The sequence below is a fragment of the Maniola jurtina genome, chromosome 23, assembly GCF_905333055.1.
Source record: "Maniola jurtina chromosome 23, ilManJurt1.1, whole genome shotgun sequence".
Classification (NCBI taxonomy): Eukaryota; Metazoa; Arthropoda; class Insecta; order Lepidoptera; family Nymphalidae; genus Maniola; species Maniola jurtina.
Window position 1 is genome coordinate 5,898,725 of NC_060051.1, and position 27,366 is coordinate 5,926,090.

At 37.2% G+C, this 27,366-nt stretch overlaps 2 protein-coding genes across 5 annotated transcripts in view; both read right to left on the reverse strand.

Moving 5' to 3' along the window:
* The window catches only part of LOC123877246 (IQ motif and SEC7 domain-containing protein 2), a 212,255-nt gene that overhangs the window by 167,906 nt on the left and 16,983 nt on the right, over positions 1-27,366 (reverse strand). The gene's annotated exons all lie outside the window — the stretch shown is intronic.
* On the reverse strand, positions 11,514-13,717 carry LOC123877250 (general transcription factor II-I repeat domain-containing protein 2-like). The gene has a single exon (XM_045923810.1). It carries the CDS (start codon positions 13,430-13,432, stop codon positions 11,552-11,554), a length of 1,881 nt encoding a protein of 626 aa, XP_045779766.1. The 5' UTR covers positions 13,433-13,717; the 3' UTR covers positions 11,514-11,551.

The following is a 27,366-nucleotide window of genomic DNA, read 5'->3' on the forward strand; positions in this document are numbered from 1 at the left end:
GTTAAAAACGTACCAGTAAAACGGACTCCCATGTGTGAACGGGCCGACAGGTTGCATTACTTTTTATCAGATTTGATTTTTTTCTTTTCAAATTCGACCATCGTCGGTTAATAATACCGATAGTCAGAAAAGAGTTCTAGTCTAGATAACTATGTTCGACCGTAACGAGTAGTTATGTTAAAACGTGTGCAATTTTAATCATCATTCTATTCATATAACGCTGCTTTCCACTTTCATTGTCTATAAAATTCATAAACGTTATGCAACAGTTTCATACTTTTATATTTTGTATGAACCGTACCATGACATCAAACCGGATTTTGTATGAGATATTTTCGCGAGAGAACCGTTTGACCCATGGCCTAAGATATTTACTTCAACATGTTACTCGTAGTGATAGATGGGATAACGAACAAAAATAGCCCACATAGCTAGTACGAATGGATTCAATCCAGCCTAGCTGGAGAGTTTTTGATCGCGGAACTGTTTCTTAGGCACAATTGTATATCATGTTTTGCGGCTATATATTATTTGAGGATTAGCAAGCTGAAATGGCAGTGGGCAACAAATAGTCTGATGATTGACAAGTCTGCCGCAAAGATGATAGACTTAACAGCGCCGTTGACTAAGTATGTACTCTAGTTTAGTCTATTAAGGCGGGGTGAACTATTCTTTTTCCTAATGTTCATTGTCATTTAGCTAGTATGTATGTACATGTCAATCAAACCGTACAATATTCGGAACGTAGTTGTAGGTAAAACTTGATGTGCTGAAGGATTTACGCTAGCCCATGCACAGACGTGTGTCTATGATTAACACTAAATTAACGACAGGTAGCTCAGCTCTCTAGTCCTGTTCAATTCAAGATAAATATACCTATTTCTTTTCTATGCGATCAAAATTTATTATGAAATTGTTTTCAATATCCGCTCTATCCTTGAGGTAAATATCTTCGCCCAATAAGTGGCCATGAAATTAATAAGACCGTGAAGTGTTTTATTATTTTCTCCAACTTGGCTCTCCAGAAATGAAATTATTTCGTTCAAAGCTTTTGATTGAGATTTCGAATTTCGATTTTATTACAAAGGAAAACACAATCTCCAAAGATTGTTAACCTAAAATGTATCTTAGGCGCTCGTGAATAATATTGCGATTTTTTTCTTAAAGGTCGTAATAAATTGTAACCCGTATCATATTTCTATAAGGAGGTGAAAAAGCGAAGGAGTATTTTATCAAAGGATTCAAACTAAAACGATTTTCAGAATTTCACTAGAGACGGCCGGATCACTTAGTCATTGCATTACTTGATATCAACTTTCCAAAACTATTGTTTAGTTATTACCAACGGACAGACCTTTGATGTCATATAAAACTGCTTGAATAACTTTGAGTTTAACAAATTCATTATATAAATAACTAAATAGATGAATTTTCCATCTTGAAGTTAGTATAGTACGCGACAGATGGCAAGAGATGGCAATTGGGGTGGGGACGCCCCGCACACCCACACAGCCCCGCGCTAACCCGGTGCGGGAGACGATTGCCATCTCGACCTGTCGCGAACTATACCTGCCTACCTAATTTAGATCAACATCTAAACCTCCCCAATGGTAAAATTTATTACAAACGGACAGAACTGGACGATTCAAAAGAGGTTTGTGAGAACTACTTCAATTTGAATTTCAAAGGCTTCCAAGAAACCTAGCCTTTACCGTAAATTGACAATAATATAATAATAAACTAATAGTACCCTAGAGGTAAAATTGTGGGCAAATAGATTTTGTCTAAGGCCCGACATCTACCTACCTAAGCGGAGAGGAGAGGAGATGTGTTCAGTCAACCAATCAGATACATAATAGAAACATTATCAAGTCATCTTTAAAATCTGATTGAACCCCTGGATACTCTCCTGATCCCTAATTCGACAACTGTCAAATATTAGGCTAGTGAGGCTACCTAGCATCAAATGTACTGTAACATTTGACGCCTGCACTGGCAGGCATCCACCTACCTTACACTGGTAGGTGAAGTCACGACATTTTGTTTTGGCTTCGATCGAGAGTGTTCTTAGCCATAATCCAAAAAAATCGGTTCAGCCGTTTGAAAGTTATCAGCTCTTTTCTAGTTACTGTAACCTTCACTTGTCAGGGGTGTTATAAATTTTTAATTTACACTTGTAATTTTAGATGTTCAGTTAAGTATAGCGTAAGTATTGTGTGTTTCAGGCTTAAATTATAACAATAGGGAGAAAATCAGACAGTGGTAAATGGATTTTGCATAGTTAAGGTTATTAGATAAGACCGCGCACGAACAGCCTTGAGGCGGATTATCGTATTACAGTCATTTCTGTTACCTACATTTCTGTAAATTAACGAGTTACGACCATTTGGCGAATGCCGGACGTTAGCAATTATACTTCATTTGCTGAAGTTTTTAGTTACACACGTTTTAGTTACCTGATGGCGTCATGGCTTTATTTATCACTTCCATTGCAGAACTACCTATCTACCTCGCGCGGCGATAAGTATGGCGCATAAAATTGCTGGTTTTATTTATTTATTCAGATGCATTATGGTTATCACTATGATTTTGTTGAGAGATCATGAGAAGTCAGTAGGGTTCCACGAGATATTGACATTTGTAGGATTTACAACAGTAACCAAAAGCTTAATTTGCTATAATCCGCCAAACCAAAGAAATCTGTATGATGCAACATGCAGCATGCGACATGCACAGCCCGCCCTCCCACTAATAAACATGCAGGAAAATCCAGCCACCAAGCAAGCCACACGCACCACCACCACGCAGCACCACACAAATCCCAACACCACTCGACGCACGTTTCGCCCCGACACCTTGCTTGCTTGTGGCTTGCTTGATGGCTGGCTTTTCCTGCATGTTTATCAGTGGGAGGGCGGGCGGTGCATGTCGCATGCTGCATCATACAGATTTCTTTGGTTTGGCGGGTTATAGCAAATTAAGCTTTTGGTTCCTTGTATGTCATGGATTTCCGCAAAATAACTCCTGCTTCTATACTATATTTGTAGGATTTTTCTGTAACGAGACTAACCTTTAGAGAACAACCATCACGAATTGGCGAAGAGCTCACTAAAACTTAATAACAAAGCATTGAGCTTAGAACCTGTTACTGCAACATTAAAGCTACCACTAAAGGCGTAACTAGTAGTTGGGAATACCCAACTACTAGTTACGCCAACTTTCCGTCAACTATTCAACACAACTGTGTAGAAACTTCTGCAAACGGTAGAAACCTCTAACAAGGGGTATGAGTGTTAACAAACATTTTAACCCATAAATTGTCCCATGACATCTCATAACTGGCGCCCAACATGGGGCCGGTTCCCATAAGCATTTTCAAATAAATACCATTGAACATTGAAAAACTATCCCTGTGATTAGACGTATAAAGACCAGAATCGTTTTTTCCTACTTGCATTTAAATGAAAACCATACTCAAATGAAAGTAGACTTTATGGTTCAAACTACAAGGTTTTAAGTGAGATAGCACAAGCATTAAGGTTAAGGCAAAGACTAAGCAGAGGGGAGTGAGCAAGCCAAGAAAACTCTTTAAATGAGAATCGATAGAGAAATCGTTTGGTTCTGTATAAAGCTTACATGATACACATATGAATAACATAATGTGAGTCTAGACAAAACATTATCATATAATACTATTACATGTTATTAAGTAAGTGGATAAACTTTTTATGTATTTAAGAAAATTAGAACGTACAATCACCAATATCAAAAGGCTTTCTCTGAGTTTAACTAACTGACCCGCCTCGGTTTTGCCCGGGTGTAATTTGTGAAAAAACACTTTTTCTTCAGTAAACTAAGGAGAAGACCCACATGCAAAATCTCAACTTTCTAAACCTAGTGGTTTGAGCTGTACGTTGATAAGTCGTTCCTTCTTTTACCTAATACCTGATGACATGCGTGATTTAATCCTCATGGATTTTGGGTTTCTAATTCCCGGTGGGACTCTTCTATTTTACGCGATGAAAATGTAGCTTGGCTATCCAATTAGGATGCCAGCCTAGCTACCTCTTGTACCCAAGATCAAAATTGGCCGTGAAAGGATAACAGACAGACACATTTATGATAATATTAATTAGAATGGATATCTAGATAAAGAGCTCGGCTAGAGAAACAGAAACGAAAGAGTACAGTTTAACAAAAAAATAGAACAGATTATTTCATCAAAACAAGTCCCACATCTAATAAAGCCGAAACACGTTATTGATTTAAAATTACAAACGTCATTCTGGCCGCACCCTCTGCGCTGCTACGCCGGTGTTCCCATTCAGGCCCCCCGTCTGGCCTTCGGGCAATTTGTCAAATGCCCCGACCTACCCTCAAGCGATGCAGTGCTTAGGGTACAACTTTTAGCCAAGGTGAAATAAAAGGGAGAATAGACCATTTTTGTAAATGTAAACCATAATAATAAAAACTTAGGTATAAAATATAAATTTTATATTTCGACTTTCAAGGCAAGTTTTAAATAACTTTAAACTCTAAGTGTCCACTAGAAATAAAATTTTCAGAAGTCAATTGTCAATGTCAATTTTTAACCCCCGACCCAAAAAGCGGGTTATTATAAGTTTGACGTGTGTATCTGTGTTTCTGTGTATCTGTGTATCTGTCTGTGGCACCGTAGCGCCTAAACTAATGAACCGATTTTAATTTACTTTTTTTGTTTGAAAGGTGGCTTGATCGAGAGTGTTCTTAGCTATAATCCAAGAAAATCGGTTCAGCCGTTTGAAAGTTATCAGCTGTTTTCTAGTTATTGTAACCTTCACTTGTCGGGGGTGTCTTAAATTTTTAATTTACACTTATTGTTATTGTGAACAATAGACCATGAGTCTATAATTTCGTCAAAAACAAGAGCGAATATTGTCATAGGGATAGTCTTAGTATAGGGGGTTTACACTCCAAAGTAATTGAGTACTTAATTATGATAAAAATTTAACATAATATTGTCCTAGGAGTATTCTTAGTTTAAGGGTCTACATTCGAAAGTAATTAAGTAAATAACAAAAAACTAACACGTTGTTTAAAAATCCAATTATGTAAGTAATATTTATTATCCAAAAAATGCATCGCTAATAATAATTTAGTTTACCTTTTACCCTTATTTTAGCTTTCCCATAGTCATTAGAAGTGATTGCAATATAACTTAGCTTAATTAAAATCAACAACACAATTCCCTAATGTATGACTTACGACTCCATTGAATGGAATGCATGTAAATGACGCGGTTCATCCATACAAACTAAGAACATGTGTGTCAGAGATCAGATGAATGGTTTTATAGGGCCATTAATGAACAGAGACACATGGGGCTTGCACTAGAGCATTAATGCGGTACTCAAACGCGTGAATACAGTTAAATCATGGATTGTCATTGGCAACCGATTTCAGTAACTGTTCTCTATGTCATGTTCCTCGTTGCTCAGTTTGTGTATAAACAAAACATATTCAAACAAGTGTAAATTAAAAATTTATAACACCCCCGACGATCCAAAGTATTTGAGTTTTCCAAAACATCATTTTCAAATAAATAATTATGTATTTAGGCAACGTCCATCTTGACAGCTTGACATTTGTCTATTGACATAATATTATGAACCTAACGGTTATCTAACCTTCTTTTCTACAAGAAAACTAGAAAAGAGCTGATAACTCTTAAACGGCTGAATCAATTTTTTTAGATTATAGCTAAGAACACTCTCGATTAAGCCACCTTTCGAACAAAAAAAACTAAATTAAAATCGGTTCATTCGTTTAGGCGCTACGATGCCACAGACAGATACACAGATACCCAGACACACAGATACACAGATACACACGTCAAACTTATAACACCCCTCTTTTTGGGTCGGGGGTTAAAAAGAAAAACTTCACAAACAAAGACTCACTCTTCATCTTACTTTGAAAATTGAAAATACTAATTATATTTGTTCATGAACACATTTTAATTTTTTTTTGTGATGTAACCACAAATACACGGTTTTCGGATTTTCCCTTTACTTGTGGTATCAGACCTTATCTGCCAAATTTCATGAATCTATGTCAATGGGAAGTACTCCATAGGTTTTCTTGACAGACACGACCGAACGGACAGGGAGATAGACAGACAGACAGACAACAAAGTGATCCTATAATGGTTCCGTTTTTCCTTTTGAGGTACGGAAGTAAAAAATCTACTTATCCAAAATATTTTCTTGATTTGGAAGCTACTGAGTACTGATTAAGGAAGGAAAGTGGATGGCTATTACGAAACTAGTCCTAACACAGGTTGCAGTTTTATAACACAACATAACGACAGCGCTCTCATTCACAAAACAATGGCTTTTTAGTCACGCCTTACAAATTTACAAAGGGCCGAGAATACAATATGTAGAAATAAAACAACACCTTACGTCGTTAAGGAGGGCGTTGACTTGATAAAGGAAAAGGAAATAGAATAGGGATTGTGCAATTTTTCTCATATGGATGTAAACAACAATTAAGTAAGTATAATAATGACATACAAACTGACACGGAGAAATAATGAACTGAGGGTACTTTGTTTGACAAAGGAACACTAATGAAAACTTTATATAGGTACAAGTGGGTAAAGTAATTTGACGTGAAGCTCCAAATTCTTTTGTCCTCTAAATTTGGGCTTCTTCGTGTTATCACCGCTATGATAAGTTAATGGTCTTACGGCATCCATCTTTACTGATTTTTATATTATGAGCACCTTTAGAGCAATAGTAAAATACCAAAGTATCTTCTAAATAAACATGATTCTTTAAACGAGCTTGTTTCTCTGTCTCACCAAAGCGAAAGTGTTGGCCTTCCTCATTATTGCTTTTTAACCTCCGACCCAAAAAGAGGGGTGTTATAAGTTTGTCGTGTGTATCTGTGTATCTGTCTGTGGCATCGTAGCGCCTAAAGGAATGAACCGATTTTAATTTACTTTTTTTTTGTTTGAAAGGTGGCTTGATTGAGAGTGTTCTTAGCTATAATCCCAAAAAATTAGTTCAGCAGTTTAAAAGTTATCAGCTCTTTTCTAGTTTTCTTGTAGAAAAGAAGGTTAGATAACCGTTAGGTTCATAATATTATGTCAATTGACAAATGTCAAGATGGACGTTGCCTAGGTAAATAATTATTTATTTGAAAATGATGTTTTGGAAAACTCAGATACTTTGGATCATGTTTGGATCGTAGGCGCGGAATAGTCCAAGAAAACCGGTTCAGCTGTTTGAAAGTTATCAGCTCTTTTCTAGTTACCTACTGTAACCTTCACTTGTCGGGGGTGTTGTAAATTTTTAATTTACACTTGTCATTGGGCATGATTCTGTCTATAAATAATAAATAAAATTATTTATCGCAAATCTTTCTTCTTATTCGTCTTTTTCTCGTACCTCTACACACTTGGAGGTCGGTTGGCAAGTAAATCTTCAATTTTAATCCTACAATGATTGATCTTTTTAGCTATCTCTATGTAGAAATAGCCAAAAAGGTATAAAATAAGCCAATATAAATTATAGATTATCCACTAAATCCATCTTCGTACTAAAAACAAATAATACTTTATATTTTGGCAGGAGAGCCTATTATCTAAACGTAACTGATACGTATTGAGTTATCTATTCATATCAAGTTTATCTATTGTTTGGAAATAAATGCCAGTATCGCCCTAATCTTGACACCCTTTCATAAGATTATGCTATCTGATATAAGCTAAAGTGAAATTTGGCGCGTTATACAAGACAATTCTGGCTACCCAATGACTTTCTAAGCATGGACACATCACGGCATACAACACAAGAGCCCAAACATGGCACACGTTTCTAAATTCACCTTATGTAGGTTCAACTGCTCCATTTATACATTCCCGCTAACATTCAAGTCCTGTAAACTAACCTCAGTGATTAAGCCGCAATGTAAATCGATAAGCACTCGAAGCTGAATAAGGTGATTTTAGAAGCAAACTTGAACAAAAATTGGAATGGAGTAGTGTAGCACTATTAATTTTTGTTATTTTTTTGTTATTGTTTTGTTATAACTTGATGAGCAGAAAAATTGCGGTCCGCTTGCGGGCCGCGAACTCACGCGCCCTACTAGTTATATGTATATGGTTTTACGTGGGATGATTTATATTAAAAAAAAATTAAAAGCTCTAGATTGCAATCACACCTGGTGGAAAGTGATGATACAGTCTACGGTAGTAGCGGGCTAACTTGTAGGGGTGGGGTAAAATCCATACCCGTTATAAATGTTTCTATATGGCATCGTACCGGAACGTTAAATCGCTTGGCGGTAGAGTGGTAAGTAGCCACGGCCAAAGGCCTCCCACCAGCCGACCTAAACCAATTAAGAAAATCTCAATCGGCCCAGCCGGGAATCGAACCCGGGACCCTCGTCATACAAATCCACCGCGCTACCACTGCGCACCGGAGGTCGTCAAAAGATAATAAAATAAATGTGATACAATAATGGCCAATAGATTTTACATTGAACAAAAAAAAGCTACTCCACAGTTTTGTTTTTCCGACATTCGTGACGCGCCCTTCCATCTGTCTCTTTCCGATGTGCGTGAGGGAAAGGAATGGGAACATTGTAAATAATTTTAGATATTTCTAGTGTTTTCAATGGTTTTACTAAGTATTTTACACTTTTTCGCATGTTATCTTACGTAAATAAAATTAACTTACCGGTGGTAAGTCACACCATCTCTTTTCTGCGTCGTTAACGTATTATTTCGGCACTTTTTGATCGCGCATTTAGGCATCTTGACAGCTTAGCAGTCAACATGCGACTAATGAAGAAAGTGTGCTTACACCGAGTATAAGCACACTTACTTGGTCCCTTGTTATGCGCGCCAGTGCGATGTCCTTGCTTAGAAAGTCATTGTGGCTACCAGTTTTAATGGTTAAAATATTCATATAGCCCTGATCTTTTTAACAGATAGGTACTCGTGTTTATGTGTTTTCTCCCTCTATTAATTTTATAACAACCAGCGCTGATATAAAAGTTCTACACCAATGAATTTTCACAGGATTAAAAAGTCTTTTTTTTATTTGAAGAGATAAATCTTAAATTACTATCATATACAAGAATATGCCAAACAGAAAGGCGACGCAACATGCCGTACCAGAAGATCTTTACTTGCTAAGACTTGATAGCTTCATGTAAACTTTTTATATTCGCAAGAATGGACGATGAAATGTACTACACTTATCTGTGGAAGATACACGAATGTCAGTTCTATATTCCCAGCGGTTATTTAAATGGATAACGAAACACATATAACCATAGACAAAATCTTGAATCCGTCGACTCGTTTGATGTCGTCTGCCTATTTAGGGGGAGGGGGTCTTCCAATGCTGTGTTTTCCGGTACGAGGTCGCAATTCTAGGTCCTTGGGACCCACCGTTTATCGTGCTTCCGAACTGTACCCTGCCTATTGCCACAGGAGTAGATATACTCGTGTGCTGTTGCCATTTCAGCTTCGCTACCAGTTTAACTATGTCGGTTACTACTACGAATCTCATTTCTGATTTGATCACGTAGAGAAACTCCAAGTACTTATATCAAGATGTACACGAGTGAAAACCTAGCTTGATCAGTATTCAGTTGATATATCAACTTCAATTTGAAATCTCGACTATCATTAGTAGTTAAATCCCTAGAATCAGATTTCAACTAGAACCAATGTATTTAATGGGGATGTACAAATTGCTATACCGATGCGATTTCAAGATAGTTGATTTTATTTATACAGTTTGGGAAACGGATTTCAAATCTAAACGTCGGGTTTCCATTTCAAAGGGCATAGGATAAATGTCGTGATAATCAAGAGGATCATGTTGGGATAACTGATACTGTTTGCTATCAAAGTTCAATATTTGATTCAAACTTTTAATATTCAAATGCAATCTTCATCCGCGTGGATTTAAGTTATCCTTTAGGAACCTTTTTTCATCCGGTATGAAATGGTTCAAAGAACCGAGAGACGTGTAGTTGAAGATTTTATAAGAGTAAAGAGATTTACCTTCAACAGTGGGCGTCTATTGGTTGACGACGACAAAAAATATAGTTTATGCCACTTTCAGGCTATTTAATTAAGTATATCATGAAAAAAATCACGTCGATCCTTTGCTCCATTACTGCGTAAAAAGAGGACAAACTACCTTTTTTTTGTACGCATTTTCCTCCTCATTGCTCAGGGTCACGATCTTTGCATCAGACCTTCTCTAAGATTTTGATCTGTCCTCCAGTGTAGAGTGTAGACCTTATCAAACTAAGGCATGGGACATTGAAGAGTTGTATGGAAGTCCCAAGGTTTTGGACAGCAGAAAAGATTTATCTTAGTTCCATAGGATGGGAGAAATTCAAGGCAGATAAGTCGCCAATCAACCGCTGTTTAATACTACGTCTGAAAGTCCGACTCCATTACTTACATTTTGACTGTGTCCAAATTCGCCGCACTATCGATCCGTGCACTGCAATTTCACTGCCTCAAGTGATTTACTGGCGAGGGGTCTTTTGGGATCATTCTTGTAGCCCTTATTCCAACAGCTTTAAGGGTCAAAACAGATTTAAACGATGGGGAATACGCATGGGGTTCCCAAAAGTCGGGCCCACGTGTTTATATGCATTATTGCGTGATCTGTGTGTTTTTTTCTTCATTGTAATATAACTTGTCGTGTCGGGGTTCGTTTTCGATTGGATGTTTGGTAAAAAGTAAGTGCTTTTATTACTTAGGTACGTACTGTTCAAATTAAGAGAAATATTAATTCTATCTGTAGAGACTATTAAAAGATGTTATAATCTGACTGGATTATCTGTTTTCAGAATCAATGGTAGTCTTGACTTAGCATGAGACTATGAAATAAAGATGTTTGAATTTGAACTTGCCGGGTTAGAAGTTCTAACCCAGATAGTTCTAAGGTTCTAGTAAGAATCGCCGCTGAGTTTAGGAACTGGAGATTTTGTATTGTATTTGTAGGTTTACTTTATTTAACATAGACCCCCACTGACAAAGGATTTTCCCTGTTCTGACCTGGAATATCAAAACTGAATAAGTGAATTACAATCACTTTTTATTGTACCTACATCATGAAACAAAAAAAAACGAATCTCTCTCCGTACTAAGACGGACCTCAAAAAGGCATGAGAACCATACAGCCTCTACTCAGTCCAGAAAATAGGTTAGCAGCTTCATTTCATTTAAAAGTTCAAGAACCAATTTTTTACCGCGTAATTTTCTATTTTATCGAAGAAAATAGAAGAAATTTCACTTTATTTAGTGGATGAACGTAACCCTTAGAGCAGTGGTCGTCACACTTTTTTGGTCAAGGGCCACATAGGACAATGTGAGATAGTACTGGGGGCCGCACACTTGTGAATTGTATGTGAAACTAGTGACGCGGGTGCAAGTGAATGTAACTAAATAAAAACAAAAATGTTTATTCATGATTTTTATTACAAAGAAAAACAGGTACCTACTTAAGTAAAAAAAAAAAAAGTTAACACTTCACGAATTGTGATGTTGCATTTTTTTTACAATTTCTTCTATGTTCGCCTCTTTGGGACTACATGAAATCCTCATGGTGTCTTCTAAATGACTGGAAAGGCGATTGCGATATTTATTTTTTAAAAATGTCATTTTCGAAAATGAAGCCTCACAGAGGTATGTCGAAGGGAATATAGTTAGAATAAATTGTGCGCAGTCTCGTAAACATTTATAGTTGTTAGGCACATTTCTCCAAAATTCAACGTACTCCTGCTTTTCGCGATGTTCGATGAAGTGGGCTTTAAGTTGTGTGTCGAATTTAAGTTCTATAATTTCGTTCAACAGTTGTGGTTTCGGAAATCCTAATTGGCTGAATAATTTAATGTCACCATTTTCAAAATGCCAAGGGTTTTCTACAAGAATAAAACAGTTCCTAATATTTCTCACGTCATTAAATCTTTTTTGAATTTCTGCCAAATATTCCTTTAAAAAGGAGACCATATCTTGATAGACACTATCACCAATAGATACATCGGATCGCAGAGTAGCAACACTAGGAAAATTAGAAAAGTCTCTAGCTTCAAGCTCACTTATGTATAATTGCAGTTTAGCTTCAAATGCAAAAATTTTATTCGTCATTTGTCCGATTATCTTGTTAGGTCCCTGCAATTCTAAATTAAGATTGTTAAACTTCAGTGTGATATCGGTCAAAAAAGCCATAAGTACCCACCATTCATCATTTTGAAGCTGGGGATATTCTTTACCACTTTGTTGTAAAAATAGAATTATTTCAAATTTCAAATTAAAAAATCGTTCTAGCACTTTTCCTTTGCTTAACCATCTGACGGCAGTATGCAGGAGAACGTCGCCATAATTAGCTTGTAATTCTCCAAGAAGTTCTTTAAATTTTCGATGGTTAAGTTCACGTGCACGAATGAAATTTATAATATTTATGACCGTTTTCATCACATCCTTCAATTTGTTATTTGAGATTTGACATGCCAAAGTTTCTTGATGCAGTAAGCAGTGAATGGGCAGCAAATTAGGCAAATTCCATTCTCTCTTCATTAATGCAATCAAACCATTATTTGCACCCACCATGGACGGACAACCATCAGTGCATACTGATATCAATTTACTTACAGGTATATCGTATTTTTCCACAAAGTCTTTTATTACGTCCATATAATCACTAGCTCTTGTCTGACCTTTCATGGTTATGAGAGCCAAGAAATCTTCTTCTATGATCCCGTCCATTGTGCAGTAACGCACAAATAATGAGCATTGAGCCATCGATGTTATATCTGTGCTGGAATCACACGCAAGACTGAAGTATTTGCAATCTTTCAGTTTTTGAATTATTGCATCAAACATTGTTTTTGAAATATCTTCAACGCGGCGGCGACAGGTTGATTCAGAAAGCGTAAGTTTTTTTACTTCTGCCATTATTTGTTTACCATTTGAGAAATTTTGGAACAAAGTCTGAGAAATAGTTAGCATACATTCCTTTATTAATTCAGCATCAGTGAAGGGTTTCATCCTTTTTGCAAGAATGTTACAAACTTGGTACGAAGCTTTTGTAACAGCATCATTTTGTCCAACCGCTGTGGTCATAATATTCTGTTGACGACGAATTGACAGCTTCAAATGAGCTACTTTATTCTTCCTTTCATTAGATTCCAAAGGAAAAGCCTCTGTAAACGAGCTATGTTTACTTGTGTAATGACGAAATAAATTGTACCGCTTAATCCCGACAACAGTTTCGCGGCATATTAAGCAAATAGCAGTACCTTCCTTGTGTCCACTGATGAAACAAAATTCATCCTCCCATTTTTCTTGAAAACTCCTATTTTCATCAGCTATTTTCCTTTTGGAAGCACTTTTTGATGACACTCCAGCCATTATTAATACGTACGTAACTCGCAATCTATGAAAAGAAACAAGCGTCCAGTACTGTGTCCGATACAACAATACACTGGCTTCTTGAACTCTGTGACCGACTCGACGAATGACGCCAGACTGAGCGCCGAGCGGGCGGCGGTAGCGGGCAGAGGGTGGTGGGGGCACTGCTGTGATGCTGCCGCCCGCGCCGCCTCGACTCACTTCCCGCTACGCCCGCGCCATTTGCTGCCCATGCCGTTTAGTACTAATATTTATTCTGTGCTATTGCTCTGCATAGTTATAAATTATAATCTATACTTAATCATAGGTATAGTTAGTATTTTTTGTAAAATTATTTGGTTTTGGTCGCGGGCCGCACTAATACCAGCGGCGGGCCGCATGCGGCCCGGGGGCCGCAGTTTGACGACCACGGCCTTAGAGTGTACTTTAATGTAGATTTAAAATGTTCTCCTCATGGGATCGAGAGAGCAAAGAGCAACGGCGCGGAAAGGGTATAGGAAACCATTAAACATTGTTCGATTTGCGATGAACCTTCCCATGAACTTGGTATTGATTTCCTGAAAAAGAGGGCAACGGCCACCGCAGAGCATTATGACGCAGTATAGATGCCGTCTGTATAGCTTATGTTACAATGAACACACATAACTGTGACACTTAAGAAAAATGCAATAGAGGACATTATAGCCTGAAAGTTTTTCACGACACTGTCAGAGCTAAACTCGCCGATGTTGAGAACATCTGTCAGGCTGTGAAGCAATGAAACATGACTCAATAAACAGTGTCACGAAACGTCGTAAATGTATCGTAAAACGTGGTTTTTTACTCGTAGATAGGGGCGAAGTAGCAAACATTTCATGTCCGTTGTGAGGATGACGCAAATTACTTACTTACTTAGTGACAGATTAGTAACTATTTCGATTCTACCAGCACAAAGCTATAAAGCTGCCAACACCGGTTAGTGCCTGGTCGTCTCTAGCAACTTTATGGTAGCTATTACTTTACTTTTTACTAGAGGATGCCCGCGACTTCGTCCGCGTGGATTTAGATTTTTATAGGTCCCGTGGGAACTGTTTGATTTTTCGGGATAAAAAGTTGCCTATTTCGGTTACAGGGACGTAAGTTACTTCAGTACCAAATTTCATACAAATCGGTTAAGTAGATGGGTCTTTAGGAATCCCGCGGAAACTCTTTGATTTTCCGGTATAAAAAGTAGCCTATGTCTGTTCCCGGGATGTAAGCTAACGCTGTACCAAATTTCGTTAGAATCGGTTACACTATTGGGCCGTGAAAAGGTAGCAGACAGACAGACACACTTTCGCATTTATAATATTAGTATGGATTCAGTTTAGTGATTCAATACTGCAATCGGAATGTATTGTCTGAAAAACGTAAAGTTATGAAGGGAGGCAACAAAAGTTTCACGGTCAATTTGATCTGAAAGGCGGCCGAAACCGAAGGGTTTACTTGCTGAGGTTGCTTAAAACACCCCCTCAATTATGTAGCTTTTGATTGATGAATTGCAAAAGTTTTATCACAGGCTAAACTCGGCTAAAGTCTTCTTCTTCCTAATGTTAGTCCCGGCTTACGCCAGGGTCCACTTTTCTACTAAGTTACTTCTAGGTAGGTATATCTTATTCTGAAGACTTTTGGCACTTGCTAGACTTGAAATTAAAAAAAATAATGAAGTACTTATTTAATGAAAGTAGATTGTAGAACAAAGTTTTGAAAAGCCGGCTAAATGGCACTGGATGGCGGTTCCTCTGGTACTGCAAATGTTCAAATAAATAAGGTGAGAGCCTCCTGCTCGTTTAATAGCTTTTTATTAACCCCCGACCCAAAAAGAGGGGTTTTATAAGTTTGACGTGTGTATCTATCTGTGGCATCATTGCTCATAAACTAATGAACCGATTGTAATTTAGTTTTTTTGTTGGAAAGGCTTGGGCTTGATCGATTGGGCTTGGGCTTGTTGAGAGTAAACACTCTCGATCAAGCCCAAGCCTATACTTAATCCAAGAAAATCGGTTCAGCCGTTTGAAAGTTATCAGCTCTTTTCTAGTTGTAACCTTCACTTGTCGGGGGTGTTATAAATTTTAATTTACACTTGTTAAAAAAAAAGATTTTTTTTTATGTTGGTGTCTGTAACTTTTCTCATGGTTCAGAATGCAAATTCTACTGATAGGAGCTGGCAGGAAAATTTTTAGGATTTGAAAATTGCTGACAGTTTCCAAAAGTTAAAATAAAAGTTTCAATATAATAATTTTCTAAACTGCCTAGTGGGAAACTGAAAGCTCAGTCACTTCCACGCAAATTTGTCACTAAAGAATAAAAGCCTCTTTAGTGTTATTTTACACACTGTTTAAAGTGTGATGGGTCAGCCAATGTAGCTTTAACCTGGAATCCACTCTCGCGAGCACGCCTTCTGGAGCACGTGCATGAATCATGGTTACACTATCCATTTATTTAGTTGTTCACAACACTTCGCGTCTCGCTATCTTTCTAAGAGAAAACTTTTGCGGTCTTCCGAAATTTTCTTCATTTTCGAGTATCTACTTATGTACTCCCTTAAATCATCGAACAACTTCATCTTTGACGCCTAGGTGCCCTTTCTCCAGCTATTTTGCCTTCGAGGTTCAACAACAGAAACTCTTACAGAGATCCTCGTTGTAAGATACCGAAAAATGCAACCTTCCTCCGTAGGACGGTTGTAGTGAGCATCCGTTTGCAGTTCGGTCTTTCCAGTACATGAGCGTTTGAAAAGTCTCTCCATATTTTAACTACATTTCAATCGTTTGTAATCGCTTTCTTTGACTTTAAGCAAAAACCGCCATAGAGTTGAGCTTACTGAAGGCGTCCAAACTACAAAGTATATATCAGTTTGGTAGAGAACATCATTAATTTAATGTTGATGAATATACTTATTTTTTGAGTGTGGTCGGAGCCCTACCTATTTCGATTTTTGCTTAAAGCTTTTAGCTCCCACGTAGGTACACGATATTTTTCCTTTGTCTCTCACGCATATGCTATATTTAATTATATCCACGACCGTTTCCCAAAGATGGAAGAATTGCTTTCAGTGCTTAAATAAAACCCATAATTGACATTAAAACTGCTATTAAAATAACTGTTAACCGAAAAAGGAAATAACCACCATTGAATAGTCAGTTATCGACTTAAAATGTAAAATAGCACTTGCTCATCTAAGAGATTAGTCATATCCTAAAAGGAAACAAGATCCGACCGGTTTAGAGTCTCAGCCAGATTCGTTATGTCATCTATTAAAACATACGGGTGTGTCCTAAATTATGCTGAACTCGAGCAGATTTTTTTTTTTTTTTTTTATTCACTATAGGCAAGCGCTTGACCACAATCACACCTGATGGAAAGTGATGATGTGGTCTAAGATGTGACGCGTTTACCTAGAAGGTGCCTATTCACTCTTGTTTTAAAGATACCCGGATTGTAATTGGTAGGAAACACAGATCGGGGAAGAGTATTCCAAACCTTAGCCATGCGTATGAGGAATGAAGACGCAAAACGTTTCGTGCGTGTAGATGGAATGTCGACGACATAAGGATGGAAACTCGCCCGACGTCTTGCGGTTCGGTGGTAAAATGGTGAAGGGGGGACAAGATCGAAAAGTTCCTGTGCACACTCTCCGAAATATATCCTATAAAACACCGATAAGCCAGCGACCTTACGGCGGTGATCAAGACTATGAAGTTTCGCCAACAAAGGAGAGTCTTCGCCTACAAGTCTCCTAGCTCCTAGTAGGATATATTGAAAGTGAGAAACATAACAGAAATATCTGTTTCAAAGAAAATTTTACTGTTCTAGAGCAAAAGTTAGTCAGTCTCGATTCTTGGGAAATCATTATGTCATAAGTTTTATGAATGAGGGTTTTGACTAACCCTCGCACCACGCTCGCCAATTGCGCATACTCTAATTTCCACATTCATGCATTGAAAAGTTAGGCCGGGATCAAACTCCAGACCATCTTAACCACTACACTTAGTAGAAGTTGACATAGCATAAGTGGGACAAGCTGTCCTTTATTTCACTAGGCTATCCATCGCTTTTTTCACCGATACTAGTGTGAAGGTAGTGTGTACCAACGGAAATTCGAAACAACTTCTATCGTGCTTCAATCATAATATCCAAAAGTATTTAGGTAGGTATGTATTTAGAAGTAGAACAAAACAACCCAATCGTGGAAGCATTGGAAGCCGGAAGGTTACAAACAACAAAGTAATTTCCGTTGTAATAAAGGAAACTCCCTCAGCATAATCCTACATAGTTATACCCATAATACGTATCTCTGGCAAAACTGGCTTTGACAATAAATCCTTGCGTAATCTATTCCCTATCCGTCCGATCCGATCTCATTTAATATAATCCCTATACAATTAACGCTACCAACTGACTATATTTTGGTGGACAAATTATATGATAGCGAATGGCTTCGATATTCTTGTAGACTAGCTGACGTCCGCGACTTCGTCCGCGTGGATTTAGGTTTTTCGAAATCCCGTAGGAACTCTTTGGTTTTCCGGGATAAAAAGTAGCTTATGTGCTAATCCAGGATATTATCTATTTCCATTCCGAATTTCAGCCAAATCCGTCCAGTAGTTTTTGCGTAAAGGAGAAACAAACACACACACACACACACATACAAACTTTCGCCTTTATAATATTATAGTGTGATAACTAAAGTCAAATACTTGTTATTCCATCCTATCATCACCATTGAATATGATATTATGAGATTTTAAAGATTTGATAAAGATCGTTTCACTGAGACGACTCGTGGAGTCGGGTGTAGGGGAAGAGGACAAACGTAAAACGTAAACAAGTGTAAATTAAAAATTTATAAGCACCAGCTCCGACAAGTGAAGGTTACAGTAACTATAAAAGAGCTGATAACTTTCAAATGGCTGAACCGATTTTCTTGGATTATAGCTAAGAACACTCTCGATCAAGCCACCTTTCAAACAAAAAAAAACTAAATTAAAATCGGTTCATTAGTTTAGGAGCTACGATGCCACAGACACTCAGGTACACAGATACACACGTCAAACTTATAACGCCCCTCTGTTTTGGTCGGGGGTTAAAAATCAAGAAATACAACATCGATGTCACCCTCCCGCAACCCGCACCCCCACGAAACCTCTCAGTCAAGTGGTAATTTTCCTGTCATCAAAACTGCGCTCAACATTTATGATTATGTCGGGACTCGGAAGTTTCAAAGGGAATATGGACCCTAAAGTTACCTCATATCCCCATACAGATCCTGAGCCTATATTGAATTGAAAACGTATCGATTGTATAGTAAGGTATACGGGCAACGGATATGGGATATAGAGCGGAAGAAAGAGACATTCGGATAAATTCAATTTTGTATAGGGCAGGGCCTATCGTGAGTGAACAGTACGCGGTCAACGATATAATGTGACTGAACTTTTAAGGCCTGAACACACAAGATACGACGCGTGAAAACAGTGTGGCTACGTGTCCATCGCAGCTCCTAGATACTATGTATTTGGAGTCGGGCTTATTTTTCTTTTGAAATTTTTTTATGTCACAATTATAAATAGTGGCCCACTATACTATAATATGCTATACCCAGTTAAAACCCTACTGTTTACTAAGGTAATTACACTAATCGCGAGCAATTTGCTGTTATCCATTGATGAGTTCTGTTCTCCATCTCCGAAGATATTCATCAGATCTTCATCAAATTTATATGAGACCACCTGCAAAGTATACCCCTTCAAACAAAAATTTCGAATCGGTCCAGGGGTCTTTGAATAATCGGGAAACATACATAAAAAAAAATTTTAAAAAAAAAACCGACGAATTGAGAACCTTCTCCTTTTTTGAAGTCAGTTAAAAAGTACTTACTTTTCGCGCGTCGCTGTTGTCCCGCTTTGTGTTTGACCAAGCCTTAATCGAACTTTTAAATTAAATAACTTTGGAGGAAGTTATTTCGTTCGACGACACTTTCGAGATTGGATATTTCGACTAAATTTAATCTGCTCTTCGTTTAAAGTCAATCGGACAAAAAACCTCTTCAAAGAAGATCTGGTAAAACCTTACTTATTAAGTTGAGGCTATTATACAATTGAGGAATTCCTTAATGACAAAGTTGCGTGGAAGCAACTGGCTGAGCTCTCAGTTGCCCACAAGATGGTGTAGTTAGTATATCATAACTTATGATTTGAAAAGAGCAACCGCTGAGTTTCTTAAGTGTATTTAACCATTTTAAATTATCGATTAAACTAAAAAAACGTCAAAACATTGTGACGTCACATGCCAGTCTTTATAGAAGCTCGCATACTAAGCGCGTATTTTGAGGTTTGATAAAAAGATACTGATTTGACTAGCTGTTAAACACTGGATTCACATTCCAAACCGGCGCGGTAGACGTATCATAAGAGACTAGTTGTCTTACATTAAAAAAAATTGATGTTGAAATTTTCAATGAGTTTAAGTGCTATCTAAGTCAAAAACTTAAACTTCTTACTTACCTAATTAAGCAGTTTCCTACTAAAGAAGAAAATTTGGAATTTCCGGAAAATTTGGAATTTTGGAACACCAATTTGGAATTTTCCGGAAACCCACATACACTGACACAACCATACCCGCTTCATCCTGTCACCCTTGGCAACATAAACTCGCAGCATTCCATAGTTATGTTCATAGGTTGCTGTCTATCCCACTTGAGAAAGAAAACTATTTAAAAGAATTAAAAATTATTTACCACATGGCTCAGGCAAATGGGTACAACATTAATATTGTTAATAATATAATAAAAAAACAACAACTACGACGGATCAAAAAGGATTTATATTCATCGCCATCAGATAAAATAAACAAATACAAATCCAGTCTAACCTATTTTGGAACAGTGTCCGAGCGTATAGCTAAGACACTTAAAGCACATGATATACATGTTGCATTTAGGACTAATAATACACTTAAAAATATTTGCAACGGTAAAGATAAATTAAACAACAAACAAAAATCCGGCATTTATAAACTCGAATGCTCAGACTGCAAAGCCACATATATCGGTCAAACGGGTCGTAAATTTGAAACACGTTACAAAGAACATTTAGCCGCGGTTAGGAACAACCAACCCCAAAAATCACATTTTGCTAAACATCTCCTAGATAGTGGACACAAATTATCATCCGACCATTCATATAAAATCCTACACACTTGCGATAAAGGTCTTCGATTGAGCATGTTCGAACAATTAGAAATAATAAAACATAATAATAATAATCAATTTAAATTACTCAATGAACAAGTTAATGTTTCAAATTCACCGTTGCTTCGTTTGTTTGAAAGGGGTAGACTGGAGGGGGGCGGGGGTAGTACAGGGGGTGAGGGGGGTAATGGGCGGGGCAACAGTTGTGGGACTAAATAACAGTATATAATACCGCGCATTTGATTAGAACGTCACTTGACAATACAGCATTGTAAAGTCAAAATCTCCTGAGGATGCTCCGGTGTCGGGGCGAAACGTGCGTCGAGAGTAGTGGAAAAGTCTTGTGTGGTGTTGCATGTGAATGGTGGTGGCAGTGCTTGCTTGGGAACTTGGCTTTATTGCTTGGTTGGGAAGGTAAGCGGTGCTTAGCTTGTAACTGCATGTTTGACCATACAGATTTATCCTGTTGGCGGATTATAGCAAAATAATTTTTAACTGTTTCTTGCTAAACATGAACTTCCGCAAAGTAACGCCTGATTCTATCCAAATGTTTAACTTGTCTGTTAGGTTGGTTAGACATGGGGTATTGCAACTGCATTTTAACCCAATCTATTTACTATGTAAGTCAGTTCTAATTTCTTGTGATACTTAGGTATTAAGTTTTATGTGGTTCTCGTTTTATTTCCACTTGATATAATATTGTAGCACAATGAAAAACCTTTAACACTTTGATTTAATTCTACTTCTCATCTACTAAATAACTACTAAAGATGCCAAATCATGATTAATTAATGTGACAAAATTATGCAGTAAGTTTCGAAGAAGGTGTCTTCCGAGTTCTGATATCTTCTTATCATAAAGTTGTTCGACAGAGCTCTTTAAGGTTATCTCAGTTCTCAATCGATCTGATAGGTATAGCTAATATTTTATTCCGTGTAACCATTGAACAAAAAGGGCTAACTATTTAAGTGGCAATTGATTCATCGTAACATTAATCATTTCTGATTGAAAACAACTTTATTACCGGAGAAATCTTTTAAAATAGACGTTTTTAGGGTTCCCTACCTCAAAAGAAAAAAAGGAACTCGTATAAGATCACTTCATTGTCTGTCTGTCTGCCAAGGCCCGTGAATTGAATCAAACCCTATGGAACACTTCCCGTTGACCTAGAATCATAGACATCAATGTCTTATAGCACAAGTAAAGGAAAAATCAGAAAACCAGGAATTTGTGCCAAAAAAGTTAACGGCCAAATAATATGTCTACTAAATCATATCATAGATGGCGCTGTCCGTCATTAACTTACAGTGTTGTACATCTTTTGAAGCAACATATTATATCTCCTGATTTTAAGATGTATCTCCTTGTATTATGGTACGGAACTCTTCGTGTCCGAGTCCGTCATGCACTTGATCTGTTTTTCCTGTTCAAGCTGTGTTCCGTCAAAATATTTAGTAAAATTAAGTTACGAAAAAGGTGCCTGTGGATTTCCAATATGTATCTAACCATAAAGTGGTTCGAATTATCTCAATCGATCTGATCTAATCTCATATTTGAATCGGTATAACCATTGAACAATAAGGGCTAACTAACTATTTAAGTGGCACTTGATTTATCGTTACATCTCCAAGGCGTTAAGGCGTGACGGGTGCCAATCAATCCTGTTGGAACCCTGCTTTGTTACCGGAGGAATCGTTAAAATAGAATGGAGTAGACGTTTCTTCCTGCCCAGGCAGCGTTAGGTCAATTCTGTTAAGGTGCGCTTTCATGGTCAATCTTTTAGCAATTGTTGCTCGGCAACACGTATGGATCAATCTAGAGCAATAATTGAAGCAGTCTGGAGCAATCATTTCAAATAACTAATGGCGTGGTTGTTTAGAGAGAGGTGTTTCACACCGTATACCATAGATAACTCGCTAAGTAATATCTGGACGAAGAAAACTCTTCAAAGTGCGTGTCAATTTTTACCGGACGCCAAAAGCCAAAAGGAAGGGTTATGATTTTAGCAGCCTATGTTTATGTATATTTATATACTAGCTATGCCCGCGACTTCGTTCGCGTGGAATAGTGACTTTTCGCGCTTTATATAGCCACGGACGCTCAGGCGCGAGGCGCCGTGATTCTTTAAATTGACATAACTTTTTTATTTATGAACCGATTGACATGAAATAAACACTAAATCCTAAGTGAAGCTTACTACAATATATTAGTGAAAACCGTATCTAAATCGAATAAGCCGTTTCTGAGATTAGCGTGCACAAACACACAGACAAACAGACAAACAGACAAACAGACAAAAAAAAAATTAATTACAATTTCGGGTTCGGCATCGATATAATAACAACCCCTGCTACTTTTTTTTTATATATTTCCATTGTACAGACACCACTTTTCTACAATTTTATTATATGTATAGATTTACGTATGTTCCACCGTAGCACGTAAACTACTGAGCCGATTTTGAATAATAAGGTTCCAGTTGATTCGTTAAGTATATATTTAGACTAAGTGAGTCACTAAAGACTATGTTGAATGAGAACTCATGTTGACTATGTTAATGCGATAACTGCTAGCGAACAGTTACAGTATTAGGGGCTTACAGATGATGCCTGCAACTTTAGGTTTGCACGCCTTAATTTCGGTTTTTAAAAACCTCGTGGGAATTTTGTTTTTCCGACTTAAAAAGTATTCATGTCTGACTCCAAATTCGCACCAGTAGATACGAATTTGGAAAGTCTAAATCTAGACTTTAGAGGTTGAGCCGTGAAAAGGTATAACAGACAGACAATTACTTTCGCATTTATAATAGGTACCTGGTACATATTAGTATGGGATCCATACTGTTTTTTCCCATCCATACTATGGGTGGAAAAAACCAGTGCAGGGCCTGTTAATTTATTGACATTAACACGTCACGGCTAGTTACCATTCACAGTCCGCTGGTCTGCACACGGCTTAACTATACCATCTGTTATTGTTGATGTTTTAAACATGTGATAGGCATTTAGATCCGAATCTATAAAGTAAAATACTGTAAAAGAATCGACTTTAAAACAAAGAGCCTTTATAATCTAGTACAACTCCTATAAGAAACTGAACAGAATACGTAAGCAACACTGTGTAGTGTGTACAGAATAAAAATACAATAATAATTAGGGAGGTACGTTTCTACTTAATTACTGTTTATACTGTTTTACCTATTTTTTTGTAAGAACTATACATTGCTCTGCATGTAAAGCACAAAGGAAGTGTTCGCAAAGTAGTTGGTACCTATAGTTTACACAGTTGCAGTGGCCTAATTTTTAAACTTTCAAAGCTAAGAGAATAATGCATTCTATCCTACCGTGTAACTTACCTATACACTTTGAAGGAGTAACAATATTTTTATTATTAAGGTACCTACTAGAACTTTGATCAGAAGGATCAATAAACACGATTACGATTCAATTAAGTTAGTCCAATAATTTATAAACAAATTAGGGACGAGAGATCATTAAATCAAAATTCTCAAGCCATTTATGCGTGTCACACACGTTCGAATCGACTTTTCAGATCACTGCTTCCTATGCGAGTGCATAGCGGTGCGGACTTCAAAATAACATACATATTGAAAATAGAGAAATGAAAGAACCACCTCGTTTTTGGAAGTTGGTTAAAAATGACACATGTAACAAGTAATAATAATTTAAAAAACACGACTGCACTGCCAAATAAATGTATCTAGCCAGTGTCATGATGTATGAATTCTAATGATATCCCATACCTCACTATCCGCTCAAGCATTCAGAAGTTATGGTGGATTAAAAAAAGTTACATACACACATACATATGTGAACCCTTATAACTTTAACTCCTTTTTTGGGCAGTCGTGTAATAAATAAAGAGGATTTGTCTACGCCGCTCTTCACAATACGGACATAATTATCTCGGCGCAGCATTGTTAGAGAAAAGTTAACCTGTTAAAGATCGCATATAATCCTCAGGATTATGAATGCATCGAGAAAGTATACAGCACCTCACACACTCTGCGACACGAAGTCAGGTCGAGAGAACACACGTAGCACCGTATTTTGATTTGCGAGATTACGTTAGATTGTGACGCATCACGCAATTAGCAACATAGGTTGATTCCCGAAAACTTACATCAATCATTATTATAATCGCCATTGTTATGATTAGCTAAAGTGGTATTCTTGTTGCAACAATGCATTGATTGTAGGCAATGTTACCGAATGTCGGCCAATCATAGGCGATTGCGATACTCTCGGCTCGTTTTGTTACGATAAATTCAGCTAAACACACAATTCTTCACATATTCACAAAATTATTGTAATTCTAGCAATGTAATGTCTAACTTTCAGGCTGTAGGTGCTGGCCAAACTTGTCAGGTAGAAATCATGGGTAGATCAGGACGTGTGTAGCCGCTTAAACCGAGTGCAGTGGCCGTGTGCGACCATGACTCATTCTGTCAAGTGCAAGCGCATCGCGGTGATCGAATTAGACCGCGATATCATATAGGCGGGCCGGATTTATTTTTGGAAGAGGGTGGAGAGATTTATCTTGTTGTGGCTTTAAGTTCAAGAATATGTTAATGGTGAAAACCAATGGATTTAAATAACATCCAATTCCAATCATACGTAATCGTAGATGACGGCAATGTGGCTTATTCTGTTGCACATATGTAATTTCTAAACTAAACTAAATTGACACATCTAAATATAATGCTATCGTTTTCCGCAAGGAGCATTTTGAAAGGGATAGAAACTAATTCATTTACACTATAATGTAATGTTTAGAGATTGAACATATATCTAGCAGTATTAGCCCCAATGATTTAAAATCTAACTAATGATTGAACAAAATCTCTTAACGAAAATGACAGGTCTAAATGCATTGGTATTAATTTCATAAAGCTCAATGCGGAAAAGGATAGCACTGTAATTCACTAGATTTAACCGTCAATCTGTTTAGAGATTGTGTACGTACGAGTACAACAGAATTAGCCAAAATAAGTTACCGTTTTGCATCTTGAAGATTTTTCTTGGTACAGACCAAAGTTTGAATCAGTGGCGGTGTCGAAATTCTTAGACAAAGTTTTATAAAGTCTGTAAAAGTATATTAATTGAATGAAAGATGACAAAGAAGTATTATGAGTTTCATTAATAAATACTGGCTATAACTATGTAATGAAAAATTAATAAAATTCTTAGTGAACTGAAAAAAATGAAAACATTCCTGATATTACAGCGAGTTACTATTACAAAATTAAATCTTTTGCATTGTCAAAGATCAGCCAATTCATATAATTACCTACTAAGTAACTGACATAGTTACTCAAACATTTAAAAGAAGTAAATACGATTGAAAAGCGCCCCAGACTATGTGCTATTAGCTATTCCAGAGAGGTCTTATGTACCTAACGATTAACAAAATTTAACTTCAAAGTTAATTCAAACATTGAATTCAGAAGAACAATAAGCCCACCAAATTACTTGCTCAACTTTCCAATAATACGTAGTATTATTTTAAATGGCTAAGAGTCAACGCAGACAGTCGATAGATAGCCAGTTAGTACGGCGAAAATAGAATACATGACAATGTGGTGTATTTTTAACCCGTGACTCAAAAAGAGGGGTGTTATAAGTTTGACGTGTGTATCTGTCTGTGGCATCGTAGCTCCTAAACGAATGAACCGATTTTAATTTAGTTTTTGTTTTGTTTGATTTTCCGTTTGTTGACAAAACAACGAACAAACACACGCGCATTTATTTTAGTAGGGGTAGTTCTAACACTGCTAACGTAGGTATGTTTCAAACACATGTTTATTCATACACATAAGCCTCCCTAGTGGCAGTGGCGTTGTCAATACAAGCTCTCTCACTAGTTCGAACTGTGACAGCGAATGATTAAGAACAGCCGTTGTCGCATAAAATCGATTTCAGACAAAAATAGGTCGTCTGCGTTTTGCCTAATACAAAGTATTATTTCAGAACGCAATCGTCCATTCGGTGGGGCAGTGGGCTCTAAAAGTGGAGTACCAACGGGGAGAATTGATTTGGACATTTTGCGAGATGACTGTACGGACCAAATCATCAATGATTCATGTGAAATTGGCTATTTTGGGTTAGCTAATGAAAAATTACTTAGTAGTTGGAAAAAATATTTTTGACGTTTTATAGTGACCTAACATTCTATTTACAAGTGCAAATTAAAAATTTATAACACCCCCGACGGGTAAAGGTTACAGTAACTAGAAAAGAGCTGTTAACTTTCAAACGGCTGAACCGATTTTCTTGGATTATAGCTAAGAACACTCTCGATCAAGCCACCTTTCAATCAAAAAAAAAATTAAAATCGGTTCATTAGTTTAGGAGCTAGGATGCCCCAGACAGATACACAGATACACACGTCAAACTTATAACACCCCTCTTTTTGGATCGGGGGTTAAAAATAGACGGTCTTTTAGATATTTTGCTGACCGTAAAAATGATGATGGCTTTCGTTTTCCCATTTCACATAAATTTCTTTTTTTTTCTCAAAATGCCGGCGATAGTAATTATTATGATCAGAAATCAGAAGCCAAGCTAATTAAATGAATGCTGATTACCTTGGATTAGAGCTTAGTACGAGTAGGTACCCTATACGTAAAAATGTAATCCATACTATAATATTACAGGGTGTAACGAAGACAGGTGAAAGTACTGATGATTACTGATATGTTATA